The 13,177-nt window shown below is 46.2% G+C and overlaps 1 protein-coding gene across 3 annotated transcripts in view; it reads right to left on the bottom strand.

Annotated features, from left to right (window-relative positions):
- The window catches only part of UBE4B (ubiquitination factor E4B), a 123,647-nt gene extending 110,789 nt beyond the window's left edge, over positions 1–12,858 (bottom strand). For all 3 annotated transcript variants that reach the window (XM_032863357.1, XM_032863358.1, XM_032863360.1), the window contains exon 1: positions 12,122–12,858. In XM_032863357.1, coding sequence (XP_032719248.1) covers positions 12,122–12,145 — 24 coding nt within the window. In that variant the 5' untranslated portion in view covers positions 12,146–12,858. The remainder of the gene's footprint in view (positions 1–12,121) is intronic.
- Positions 12,859–13,177: the final 319 nt, after the last annotated feature.

The following is a 13,177-nucleotide window of genomic DNA, read 5'->3' as shown; positions in this document are numbered from 1 at the left end:
AACAAGTCTACTGGCGCCATCTTTCCAACAGCATTTGCTCACTTTGTGTCTCTGCGTCACATTCTGGTAAGCTGTACAATAGTTCAAACTTATCATTATTATATTTGCTATGGTGATCTGTGATCAGGGATTACGACTCACTGAAAGCTCAAATGGCGGTTTGTGTGTTTTAGCAATAGTTTTAAATTAAGGTATATATCTTTTATGCTATATTTATATGCGTATAGATATACATACTTTTATAAAAATATACATACTTTTAATGCTGTTGCACACTTAACGGACTACAGTGTACTGTAAACACACTTTTACATGCACTGGGAAACAAATCTGTTTGGCTCTATTCTGATACGTGCTCTGTTTGGCATCACTTACACTGCGGCGGTCTGGAATAAAACCTGCAGTATCTCCGAGATGTGCTGTGCATGCAAGGAAGTTTCTAGATATTGTATGGGCAGCCACTAAATTCTAATTTTGTACAATTCAATCTTACGTATGTCCCAGGAATCCAGCCTGCCAGGGCACCGCGCTGGGAAATTTACATGTCGCTCCAAGTGTTCTGAAGAACAATGTCACAAGACAGGTGTTCCTACCCCGTTTTACAAGCTGAGGAAACTGAGGCTCAGAAAGTACTTTGCTCGAGGTCCTCCAAATGGTTGGTTTGCTTAAAACTCACATTTATCTGACTCTAGTTACAACTGCCTACCTTTACCTAAATGATGCCCGTTAATGTACTAACAACAAAAAACAATCATGCCTGGGTCTCTCAGTTGGTTAAGCAGCCAACTCTTGGTTCTGGCTCAAGTCATCATCTCAGGGTCGTGAGATCGAGCCCCAGGCCAAGCTCCCTGCTCTGCGAGGGATTATCTCTCCCTTTCTCTCTGCCTCTCCAGCTCAGGCTTGCACTCGCTCTCTCTCTCTCTCTCTCTCAAAATAAATAAATAAATCTTAAAACAAAACAAAACCAAAAAAAACCCCTACAACAAGAACTGGGACTCACAAAAAGGCACCCTGTATTCAATTCATGCATTCAGCAAATAATTTCTATTTAAAGATTTTACTTATTTATTTGAGAGAGACAGAGAGAGCGCATGAGCAGGGGGAGGGGCAGAGGGAGAGAAAAAGCAGACTACCCCCTGCTGAGCGGGGAACCCGATGCAAGGCTTGGATCCCAGGATCCTGAGATCCAGATCTGACCCAGGAGCTGAAGTCAGACACTTAACCGACTGAGCCACCCAGGAGCCCCTCAACAAATACTTACTGTGGGCCACCGTGCGCCAAGCCCTGTGCTACGAGCTGGGTAAGAAACAGTGAACGAGGACGGTCAGGAGCTTGTGTCACACCAGCTGGTACATTACACGCACAGACAATTCCAATGCAGTGTGACTGGCATCAGGATAGGAGAAGCAATTTTAATGAAACACCTTTTCTGTTTTCTCTACTTCTCCCCCAGCCACCCGTCTCTCAGCTTCCGCCCATACTGTAGTGGTTTAGGGGGTGACATCTCTGTCTGGGCCTGATACACCCTAAAACTTCTGAGATCAGCAAATACCGACCCTATCAGATTTTTTCACCATCTCTAATTTTTCCTCAGTGGTTCCAGTAATTTCCACAATTAACTTCAAAAGAATGAATGTTAACTGGGACGCCTGGGTGGCTCAGTTGGTTGGACGACTGCCTTCGGCTCAGGTCATGATCCCGGGGTCCCAGGATCAAGTCCCACATCGGGCTCCCAGCTCCATGGGGAGTCTGCTTCTCCCTCTGACCTTCTCCTCGCTCATGCTCTCTCTCACTGTCTCTCTCTCAAATAAATAAATAAAATCTTTAAAAAAAAAAAAAAAGAATGAATGTTAACTGAGTTTGCTCAGAGTAAGAGAGAACTGAAACACTGACCCTCACCACAGACTTTTCTCAATGTCCAAACTCCTGAGCATCTTTAAGGACTAACTCGATCCTCCTGGAGGAAACAGTCAGCATGAACTGCTCCCTCCACAGAACTAACTCCCTTCACTTAACCATCTGGGGCAGCACCTACACTCCAGCTGCCTGTGCCTGGTCTCTCCACTGGACTATGAGTTCACTGAAGGCAAAGACCAGGTCTCACTCATAGTAGGGATGGTGTATCTCCAGCTGTGTGCCCCTCAGTACCCAGCACAGAGTAAACATCCTACCTATACTTGTTCGAAGTAAACAAACAGAATTGCTAATATTTGCCATCTACATATTTACCACTCCTTTTTTTATTAAAGGTTTTAAAAATTAACTATAATATGATCTAGTGTTCTTCTGATTATAGTAAAAAATGTCTTTGCGACATTCTTCAGGCCCCAAACATCCTGCTAGGAACAATATACAAAATGTATCTCTACGCCTTTCCTTCCTACTTCAGGGGAAGAAGGGAGAAGAGGAAACAGTAAGTATCTACTGACTGAGGAAAGGCATTGATGATTGTAACAGAGAATGGTAAAAGGCAAATTTTGAAAGATGTGCTCACCAAGTACTCTCTCCCCACTTCTTTTTTTTTTTTAAGATTTTATTTATTTATTTGACAGAGAGAGAGATCACAAGTAGGCAGAGAGAGAGAGAGGGAAGCAGGCTCCCCGCCTAGCAGAGAGCCTGACGTGGAACTCGATCCCAGGACCCCGAGACTATGACCCGAGCCAAAGGCAGTGGCTCAACCCACTGAGCCACCAGGCACCCTCTCCCCACTTCTTAAATCCACACTTCTACCGTTTTCTGAGGACTCCTCGGCCTCTCCCTGGAGCCTGTCCCTCGCTCCTCAGTTATCTATCCCCCCCTCCCATTCTCCCTTGAACCAGTTCTGGTCAGCCGTGAAACTAGCCTTGTCGAAGTCACCAACCACCTCGGCATCACCAAGCCCTATCATCAAGGCCTAGTCCTCCTCTAACTTATTTTACTGAATACTAAACAGAGTTGAACATTCCCCTCTGGCATGAAACATTTTCTTCTGGATGCCAGGACTCCATGATCTCTTGACCTTCCTCCTACCTCAGTGGCTGTCCCTCAGCAGTCCTTCTCTGGGTCCTGTTTATCTCCTCCCCACCTCTAACCACTGGAGCAGCTCAAGACTCAGTCATCTCACTTCCTCTCTTCTCTATTTACACTCACTTCCTATGCAATCAGTCCATTCTCATGATTTTTTTAATTTTTTTTTTTGAAGATTTATTTCTGTATCTGGGAGAGAGAAAGCACAAGCAGAAGGGGAAGAAGGAAAGGGAGAGAGAATCTAATCTAAGAGAGATCTCCCTGCCCAGTGTGGAGCCCAATGTGGGGCTCCATCTCATGACCCCAAGATCATGACCTGAGACGAAACCAAGAGTCAGCAACTTAACCAACTGCACCACGCAGGTGCCCCCATTCTCATGATTTTACATATACTGACACATCCCGATTGGTATCCCAGCCCCAACCTCCTCCTTGAGCTGCAAACCCAACACATATCAACAACCTACTTAACATCTCCATGTGGAGAATTGCTAAGCAATATAGTCATCATATGACTGAAACATAACTTAGTTTCTTCCTCCAATCTTCTTTCAATATTCCTCATTGCAGTAGGTGACAACTCCATTCTTCAAGCTGTGTAGGCTTAAACTCTTGATATGACTATGGTAGAGCCTGCTAGTTGCCTCCTTGTTACATAGTCAGCCACCATTTGGTTGGGGCCATGTGACTAAATTCTGGCCAAGAAGGTGTAAGCAATGATGTGTGACACTTTCTGATCATGTCCTTAAGGGACAGGAACATGTCCTCCCCTCCCCTTTAGTCCCTGAGTACTGGAACACCAATGCGTGAGCAGGTGCTAGAGCCGCCATATTGGACTACAAGCTACATGCCTCACACTGGGGATGAGATCACAAAACGGAATGAGTCTGGCTCCCTAGGAATCGTGAAATTACTAAACCAGCTCTCAACCACCTACTCAGATTTTTACTTGAAAGAAAAATAAGCTTCTACCTTGTTTAAGCCATTATTGTTTTGGACGCCTAGGCTGCAGCAGCTGAGCCAGTATCTTAACAAATGCACAGAATTTGGAATATGGAAGTAGTCAACCTAAATAGACTACAATTATGTGGCAATGGCTTGGGGGTCAGCATGGGCACAGATATTGCAGGACAGAAGGTTGGTGACCCTTGTTAGGCCACACCAAAATATTTGGTAAAACCCGTGACATCTTCCAAAATTGCCTGCATGCCAACATGGCCTGTAATTCTAGGGGAACTGGTTGAACAATTCAGAATTTGGGAGCTTACTGGCTTCTTGCCACTTTTTTTAAGCAAGAAGTCCCATGAGAGTGAGACAGATTCAAGCTACAACCTGCCGATTTGCATGCAGAGATAAAAGGGAATACAGGTCTGCCTAAGGCATGTCCATTGCCTACAGTCTAAACCAACTCAGAATCTGAAAATTTGGGGGCTAAAAAGGGTTGATAAAGCCAACTCCTTCCATATCCAGCAAGAAAGAAGCTAGAGAAACTGTTCATCCCCCGGAAGGGGATATTCTCCAATGACACGTCCCCAGAGGAAAACAGATACTGAAAAACCACCACAAAGGGCAAGGGACAAGGGAGTTCCTCCAAGAGAGCAGCAAACCAAGGACTGCTAAATGAGCAGTCAGGAACTCCTACCACTGCCAAGGCAGGAAGTCCCCAAAACATGGCCTGGCAGGAGCTAATAATGACTAAGGACCAGTGAAGGGTCTGTACTCCCTATTCTTCCCTAGCCCAAACCGGAGTTTTAGTTCCGTTATCCTATCCTACCGAATCACAGTACAGGAGGCAGGGGACACCAGTAGGTGTCCCTACACCAGTAAGGGGACACCAGTAGGTACCTTATATTTCAGTCTAAAGCTTCCTAGGCTGTGTATCAATCAGCCAGAGATTCCGGGCTCTGAGGCTGACTGAGGGCTGTCTCCTTTGGAAAGGTGTAGTGTGTTCTAGATTTGGGAAGAAAGGTCTGGAAAGAAAGGCCTAGACTGTCCTCCCTTTCTAACATAAGAGAACTTTTTGACGAACATATGGCTACCCAGGAGAACCCGTACTTTTCAGCGTCTCAGCAAGGAGCTGTGGCCACATGCCTTGGGTTCTGCCTGTATTTTTCATTAGCCAATGGGTGGCGAGCAGAAATGATCATGCAGCTTCCAAGTTGTGCCATTTAAGCGAAGGAATATGATGTCTCCTTCCTCTCTCCTCTCTTCCCTCCTGCTAGAATGCAGACATGTATAGCCCAAAAGATGGAAGCCATATGTTAGGCAAGTTGGAACAATGAGACAGAAGGCACCTGGGCCCCTAATGAACACAAAGCTGCCTCAGCAGCCCCAGCCTCCTATTTAGAGAGAAATAAACCTCGATCTGGCATAAGCAGCCGCAACTGCAGGTCCGCCCAGTGACATCCCAACTACTGCTATTGCCATTCTCGACTCCACTCTTACACGCCATGTCCCCCACCATCCCCCCGTGCGACGGGTTCCCGCCCCTACCTGACCAACCGCTCTCTGACCCTTTGTTACTTCTTCACGCGAACCCTGCCCTGGGACTCCTGGGACCGCCTCCTTTCTGCTTTCACTCTTTCCCCTTTTGTCTATGCACTGCACAACATATGATTCTTTTAAAACATAAATCAGAATGGGGCGCCGGGCTAGGATAGTCAGTGGAGCGTATGACTCTTGATCTTGCAGTTGTGAGTTCAAGCCCCATGCTGGGCATAGGGATTTAGTTTTAAAAATTTAAATAAATACAGTAAAAAAAAACATAAATCAGAACTTAAGAGTCATGAAGGCAGGGTTTCTGCCTGAATTTTTCATTGGTATACCCTCATAGTCTAGAACAAGACTGGACATATATTTCACCAAATTTAAGATGTCAGTGATTTGGTGTGCCTGGGTGGCTCAGTGGGTTAAAGCCTCTGTCTTCGGTTCAGGTCATGATCCCAAGGTCCTGGGATCGAGCCCTGCATCGGGCTCTCTGCTAGGCAGGGAGCCTGCTTCCTCCTCTCTGCCTGCTTCTCTGCCTACTTGTGATCTCTCTCTGTCAAATAAATAAATAAAATCTTTAAAAAAAAAAGATGTCAGTGATTATAATAAGCTGCACTGTTATTTTTTGCACTGCCAAGGAAAAAAAGTGCTGCCCATTAAACCACAACGAAATGGCTTAGCAACAGATCAGGACAGAGTTGTAAACAGTTACACCTGCCTCCCGTTGCTCTGAGATTTCTCTCTGAGGAACGTGGAGTGTCTGTGATCTTGAGCCACGCCGCCTAGGTAGGAAAGGCAATCCTTCCAGCTGTATGTTCAATTTCAAAATGTCGCCCAGCTTCATAAAGGTACAGACTGCTGCCTTTCTAAAGCTCCCTAACACATTTCGTTTGTGCTTTGCAATAAAAGATGGAATCATGGTCATTCCTCCAACCACAAACATTTTCTTTACTAGTATCATACTGACAGCGCTCGGCTGATCCTCCTGCATACAAAGTAACATTTGCTTTTTCATCACTGCTGATCAAGGTGTGATTTGGGGGAAGGCAACTGCAATGGCAACTAAATTTAACACCCACGGCACTGCCACTGGACTGAAGGGGCAGTAGTATAAACAGGTAGAACCAGGTGTGTACACACACAGGAAATGACAAGTGTGTCAGACCTGCCGCCTGGCCAACAGTGATGATACCATTGTAACAAGCATCCCGATGTCAATAGGTGTTAAAACGCGAAGGGAAAAAAGGGGTGGGGAAGGCCATCTCACAACGGAACCCCAGTTAGAAGAACTCGGATTTTTGCCCAACGAATGAGTGACTGACTCCTCCTGCTCCTGTGTCCTGGCTCAGCGGCCTCCAAGCACACCGTGCCTCCTTGCTGTTCCCGGAGCAGACCAAGGATGCGCCCTGTTTCCTGCTGTTCCTTGTACCTGGGAACACTCCTCCCCTCAGATGGCTCCCTGTTATCCCTGCATTTTCTATTCAAAAGCCACCTCCTGGGGCACGTGGGTGGCTCAGTTGGTTCAGCATCCGACTCTTGATTTCAGCTCAGGTCATGATCCCATCCTGGGATGGAGCCCTGTGCTGGGTTCCACACTCAGAATCTGCTTGGGATTCTCTCCCTCCCTTTGCCCCTCCCCCTGCTCATGTTCCCTCTCCCTCTCTCTCTCTCCAATATATAAATACCATCTTGAAAAAAAAAAAAAAAAAGCCACCTCCTAAAACTGTACACGCTCCACATCCACATTACTCTCCACCCCTTTTGCTAATCTGGTTTTTCTCGGTAGTCTTACCGCCACATGACATTCTAAGGGTACATGTTTGTTTATCATGTTTCCTCCCACCGGAATGAAGCGCCATGTGAACAGGCTCCTGCAGCAGCTGACACGCAGCTAGTAAACAGCAAATACAGCTCAATGAGCTGCTGATGGGAAGACACGTCCACTTACACATAGTCTAAACACCGTGTGAGCAAACGCAGTCTGCACCAAGCAAAGGTCTGAGACCCAAGGGCCTCTTGTCACAAGTCTGTCTTCTTCCCCTACAAGAATAGGGGGCCATACGATGAGCTCCATTTTTACAATAACTTGGGCTTCCACTTCCCATCTCAAAAGGAACAGTTAAAATGCTATAAACATCATAAACTTGCTTAGATTATTTGGTTTCAGGTAGTTCAGTGAAGGGATTAAGAACTCTGGAATCAAAGGTGCCTGGGCAGCTCAGTCCGTTAAGCATCTGCCTTCAGCTCAGGTCATGATCTCAGGGTTCTGGGATTGAGTCCCCTGTCGGCTCCCCGCTCAGCAGGGAGTCTGCTCCTCCCTCTCCCTCTGTGATCCCTCTTGCTCTTGTTCTCTCTCAAATAAATTGATGAAAAAAAAAGAACTCTGGAATCAAACTCTGGATTAGAATCCAGAATCCACTTCCTAGTTGTGCATCTTTTAGCAAGTTAGTTAATTTCTACCAGCCTCAATTTTCTTATCTGTAAAATGGGGTGATATTACCAACCCTGCTATTAAATGCTTAGCACATATTGAACGCTCAGTAAATGTTAGCTGGTATCATAATCATTCTCTGTCTCTTGGCTAAGGAGGACAGAAAGGGTGAAGAACGGAAGTGGGGGCTATATCCCACTTTCCTACCAGGCTACAGGAAGAAACCTAGTTATAGAGTGGCAGCAATCACCTACTGGGAAAAAAGTGAGCTTAGGTTCTGAGGCCTGTTACAAAAAAGAAAAGGTCACAGAGATGGAGAGGTCAGAGTGGAAAGGCCAGGGGTGGGAGTCTCTATGTTGGCTCGTCTTTCAATGTTCCAAAAATCTGCTTGTTCCTTGTCTGGAATTCCTCATTCTCCCTCAATCTGTTCTTCTCTCAAGCTAGAAACCAAGGAATCATCTTTTTCTCTCCTCCCCCACCCCCACCTCCTTTTCATCAACCTGATCGTTAGAAGTGGGTTAACTCAGATCCTCAGTATTTCTGCTGTCTGCCCTCCTCCATCCCCACTGCCAATGCCTTCCTCCGACTCTACTGCTCTGCTCACTTTAGAGAACAACACAAGCCCCTAATCTGTCTCCCGGCCTGCAGCCACCTTCTTCCAACCCACATTTACACCTTGCCAGTCACCTTTCTAAGCCCTTCACACTCCTCAGAGGCTTCTTAACAGTCCTACTGACAAAGTGCAAACTCCTAAGTACTTCTGAGACCCTCCGAGATCTGGTGCCTGCCTACCTGCAGCCACTCCCCTAGCAAAATCCTGCCTCCAGGCCCTCATTCTTGCGTTTTCCTGGGCTCCCCCCTCTCACACCCACTTCTAAGAGCCTGTCGCCTGGCGACTGCTCAGCATTACTTTTTCTTGAAAGTCTCCATTACAGCCAGCACTGCCCCACCAGGGGTCCCTTCCTGTTTTTCTTACTGTCTTGTGCATCCCTCCACAAATGCACTTAGTACCCTAATTGTTTCCTACCTATCTCGACCTCTACCACACCTCCTGCTTAAACTACAATTTCTGTAAGAAAAAGGACTTTCTCCTAACCTACCTAACACATCACTGAGGATACACAGCATCCTTAGGAAAAAAAAAGTTTGTTGAGTGAACAATTTTGGAGGGGGCCTGGTGAAGGGTTAATACCGAAAAGACTATAAACTTGATCACATCATGAATGTATTCATGAGAAACAACACTCCTACAGAAAAACTATGTAGATCAAGCACATTAGTAGGATATGTACATGGAAGCTGCAGTGAATTTACTGGCAGTTGTTAAGCAATAAAATGTAGCAAAAAGAGTTTTTAGATCAGGCACAAGATCTAATTTTTAGATCAGGTTTGTATTCCAACTCAACCAATTCTATGCCAAATCACTATGGACAAGTCAGTTAACCTAAATCTCAGTTGCCTCATCTATAAAACAAGGAAAATTCAAGGATCTTCTTGGTCACACTGTTGTAAGGAATGAGACAATGGTTGTAGAGTGGCTGGCCCTGAGCAGGTTTCTGAGGCTATTAAGAAATACCGCTCCTGTTCCACTTAAAGAATAGGGCTAAAAAGTGCAAGGTCACATATTCTGCACTTGGGAAGGAAGACTTACCACTCTTCTAAAACCTTGACCACACCCTAACTATCCCAGCCAGCCATCTTGAAGATGAACTAGGTCATAAAGAAGATTTAGCCCCCCCCAAAAAAAAAGGAAAAAGAAAGAAAGAAAGAGAAAAGAGGAAAAAGCAAATCACTTCCATGCAATTTCATCACCACAGCTGAAAAACAGTTTAAAATACCTGTCCTGCCCTACTCATAGCATCATTTCAGTAGGGAGAACACAGGAGTAGGCCACGGACAGAATGTAATGTGCATAATGAAGCCTTGGAATGTGGGTTCCTGAAGAGAATGAACTTAGTCATGGATCTGCTCCCCAGAGCAATGAAGTCACTGTAATGTGCCACATAAATAACAAGCACCAAGGAACTTAAAGAACTACTCTACACAAGATAAGAGAAGTGTAAGAATTTCAGGTGATCTATGAGAGGGACCCATAATCTAAAATCCTCTAAAGCTACCAGTCTGGTTTGGACCGACCTCTATTTTGCAGGGACTGTATCTGCAGACGTTTTCATTTTGTTTGAATATAAAACTCTCCCTTACCTAACTGCCTGATTTAGATCGAAAGATCACTGTCTTACCTGTTTTCACCGAGATGTATTTTTGAATTTTCAGCAAGAGAAATGTCTTATTTTCTAACCAAATGAATGCCACCTACCGTATCTGTGACACAGTTTCCACCAATAGAGTCACAATACAAAGGCAAAACCTCTGGAAATGTCTTTGTTGAGAACCGTTCACTCAATCCCAGAATTAAGGAAATGAATCAAAAACAAAAACGAAAACAAACACTTAATTTGTTCTAGGTTCAGCTGAGACTGAATTACCAATTATTGAACTGTTCCTCTTTGTTCAGGCCACGTAATAGTTGAAAGTAATTTTATGTTGATCTAATATTAGTAAATTTAATTTTTCACATTGATTTCACTATTCCGTTGACCTTGAAAATCTCCTCCACAATGATTACATTTGTTCCTATACAGTCACAAAAAAGTTACAACTCCCTCCAAGACTGGTTAAAGTGAAGTGCCACAGTGTAGACTATGCATATCTTTAACTGGTCTCTACGCTTTATTTGTCTGACGATTTCTTGGTATGAAAAACCTCTGAACCAGCAGCAACTTTGAGAACGTTGAGAAAAATAAATAGTTTCTGGAAGCAAAGGGCTACTAAAAAACAGAATCTCTTTGCCTTGATTTACCCATTAGAATTACTATTGAAGAAGGGGGGAGCAGATTTTTAAAAATTACCTAAAACAAAGTGCCTTTAAGGGGATCTCTTGAGAATTCCTACCGGAATGAAAGAAACCGTTCAACAGTCTTCTAATTTTAGTCAGATTACATTCCTGATGTATTTGAGAAAACAAAGTCCATAACACAGAATGAGCACTCCTGACTCTCCAAATAGCCAAGCATCACAACCCACAAAATTATGTTTCCCCTCCCACGTGACATCTGAACTCACCACTTGCAAGTCCCATCTCTGGATAAATGTAGTCCCTAAGTAAATATATTAACTACTCTAGCTAAATCTGAAGCATGTAAGTCTTGTAGTTTAGCCGACCTGATGGATGGCTACTTTCCCAGTACTCTAGGGAAGTTTTTTAAGAACTAGTGAAAGAAATGAGGAGGTAGATGGAAGAGAGGGAAGCCAGCAGGGGTCCTGAAAGGGAAGCTCCTCATCTGGAAAAAGGAAGGGAAAAGTGAGTAGAATCACAGAAAATTCCTTGTACCCTAATTGCCACTGTTTTCATGACAACCTTAATAAATAATCTTTAAAATATCAAGAAAGAGATCTGTAAAACTCCTTTCAGAAATGATAATAGGGGAAGTTTACAAAGTCATTTGCTACCATTTGCTTCCTGTTCAGTGTCTGCTACAGCAAAAGACAAGTTTGAAAGGGCCAAAAAAACTAGAAAAAGGCTGAATGAAAGAGAAGTATGCCAGGGGTCATCAGTTCTTGTTACGTTACAGATTTTAAATGGAATTCACTAGGCTTTTGAGAAAAAATATATTTTGTTACATATCAAAGAATCTGTCTGTAGGCCACCCCCAAACACATATGTTTAATCAACTTATACAACGCAACAGCCACACATACTGGGGATTTCAAATACTGCCTTTAAAAACATACACCCATACACTGTAATCCCACCCAAAATTATTCTTTAAATCTCTGCAGTAAGGCGCGCGTGCACGCACACACACGCGCACACACACACTTAACTTGATGTAAATCTAGCCCTTCTTGCTTAAACACCCCGAGGAAAAGAATGAACGCCTCAATATGCTCTCCTCTTCTTCAGACCCTAAAAGACTCGAAAAGAAGCAAATGGAGTTCAAAACGAAGAAAGAAGGCAAGGTAATACAGGAGAATACAACTGGAGACCCGCTCGGGGGCTCATTTTATTCTTGGAAAATGTCATCTCCATTCTTTCCCCAAACCCAAAGGCCAGGCACCACTGGTGCAATACCATCCCTGTCCAAAGCGCCAAAGAGTTGCCAACTAATCTCCCAAGGTGTCCCCCAACCTCCTCACCTCATCAGCGCTCAGCTCCTCCATCGCTTTCCTCTTAATGGTGAAAGGCGTTAGGGAGAGATCCTTCTGTTCTTGAGACCAGGGCGGGAGGAGAGTGGAAGGTGTCTATCGGGCTGTCTGGTCCCCCGAATGGGGGAGGTTTCAGAATTGCATAGTCAGAGGTTAAAAAATAAGAACACGAGAGGCACTGAACCGCCTTGGCGTCGGTCACTCCAATCGCCCCACAGACTCCTACAGCTGCTTGTGCCCCGAGCAGCCTCCTTTGGCCACCACCGCGGCTGCTCTACAGGGTTATCTTAAGGCGCCACTATTGCCCTCTGCTTCCCAGGTTACCCAGACCAGGGACTCGGGTCTCCAGCACGTCTCGTGCCCTGAGCCTGCTGTGTCTTCGTGGTGGTGGCGCGGCAGGTGCGCCTCCTCCAGCAGATCCTGCTCTCCTTCCTACCCTTTGCCCCAGGCGGGAACTGTTCGACTGCAGAGTGGATGCCCCGAGGTAAGGCGACCCCAGAACCGCCGAGGCAGAGCCCAGCACTGAAGAGGGAAGCCCCTCCCCTCCCAAAGCAGGCCGGCCACGCCCCGCCTCCACGCCGGAGCCCGGGCAGGGGGGAGGGGGAGGACGGGACTCGCGATGCTCTGGATGGAAGAGTAAATCCTCCTACCCTTCCACCCCTACTCTTACCCCCTCGCCCCACCAAGTATTATTCATCAAAACAACAGGGCGGCCATCTTTGAAAGGGATCACGTGACCCCGCCACAGAGGCGGGGCTCCTGGCCCCAGGACGAGGCAGCCAATGGGCCGCGGGCGTCGCGCCGCCGATTTCCTCTCGCCTGCGTCTCCTCCCGCCCCCGCCCCACCCCCTCCCCCGCAGCAGCGCCGCGCGGGGGAGGGGCGAGCGGGGCTGCGGGCGGGCGGGGCGGCGCGGTGCCATGGCGACGGCCCGGGGGTGGCGGGTGCGGCAGGCGGGTCCAGGTAGGCTCCCGGGAGAGCCTGGCGGGGCGGGAAGCTGGGCGACTGGGGGACACCGCAGCGCCTCCGTTATTCCCAGGCGCTTGCTT

This window comes from Lontra canadensis, unplaced genomic scaffold (genome assembly GCF_010015895.1).
Source record: "Lontra canadensis isolate GAN:19392208 unplaced genomic scaffold, GSC_riverotter_1.0 scaffold25, whole genome shotgun sequence".
NCBI lineage: Eukaryota > Metazoa > Chordata > Mammalia > Carnivora > Mustelidae > Lontra > Lontra canadensis.
This window is presented reverse-complemented; position numbering and strand designations above follow the sequence as displayed.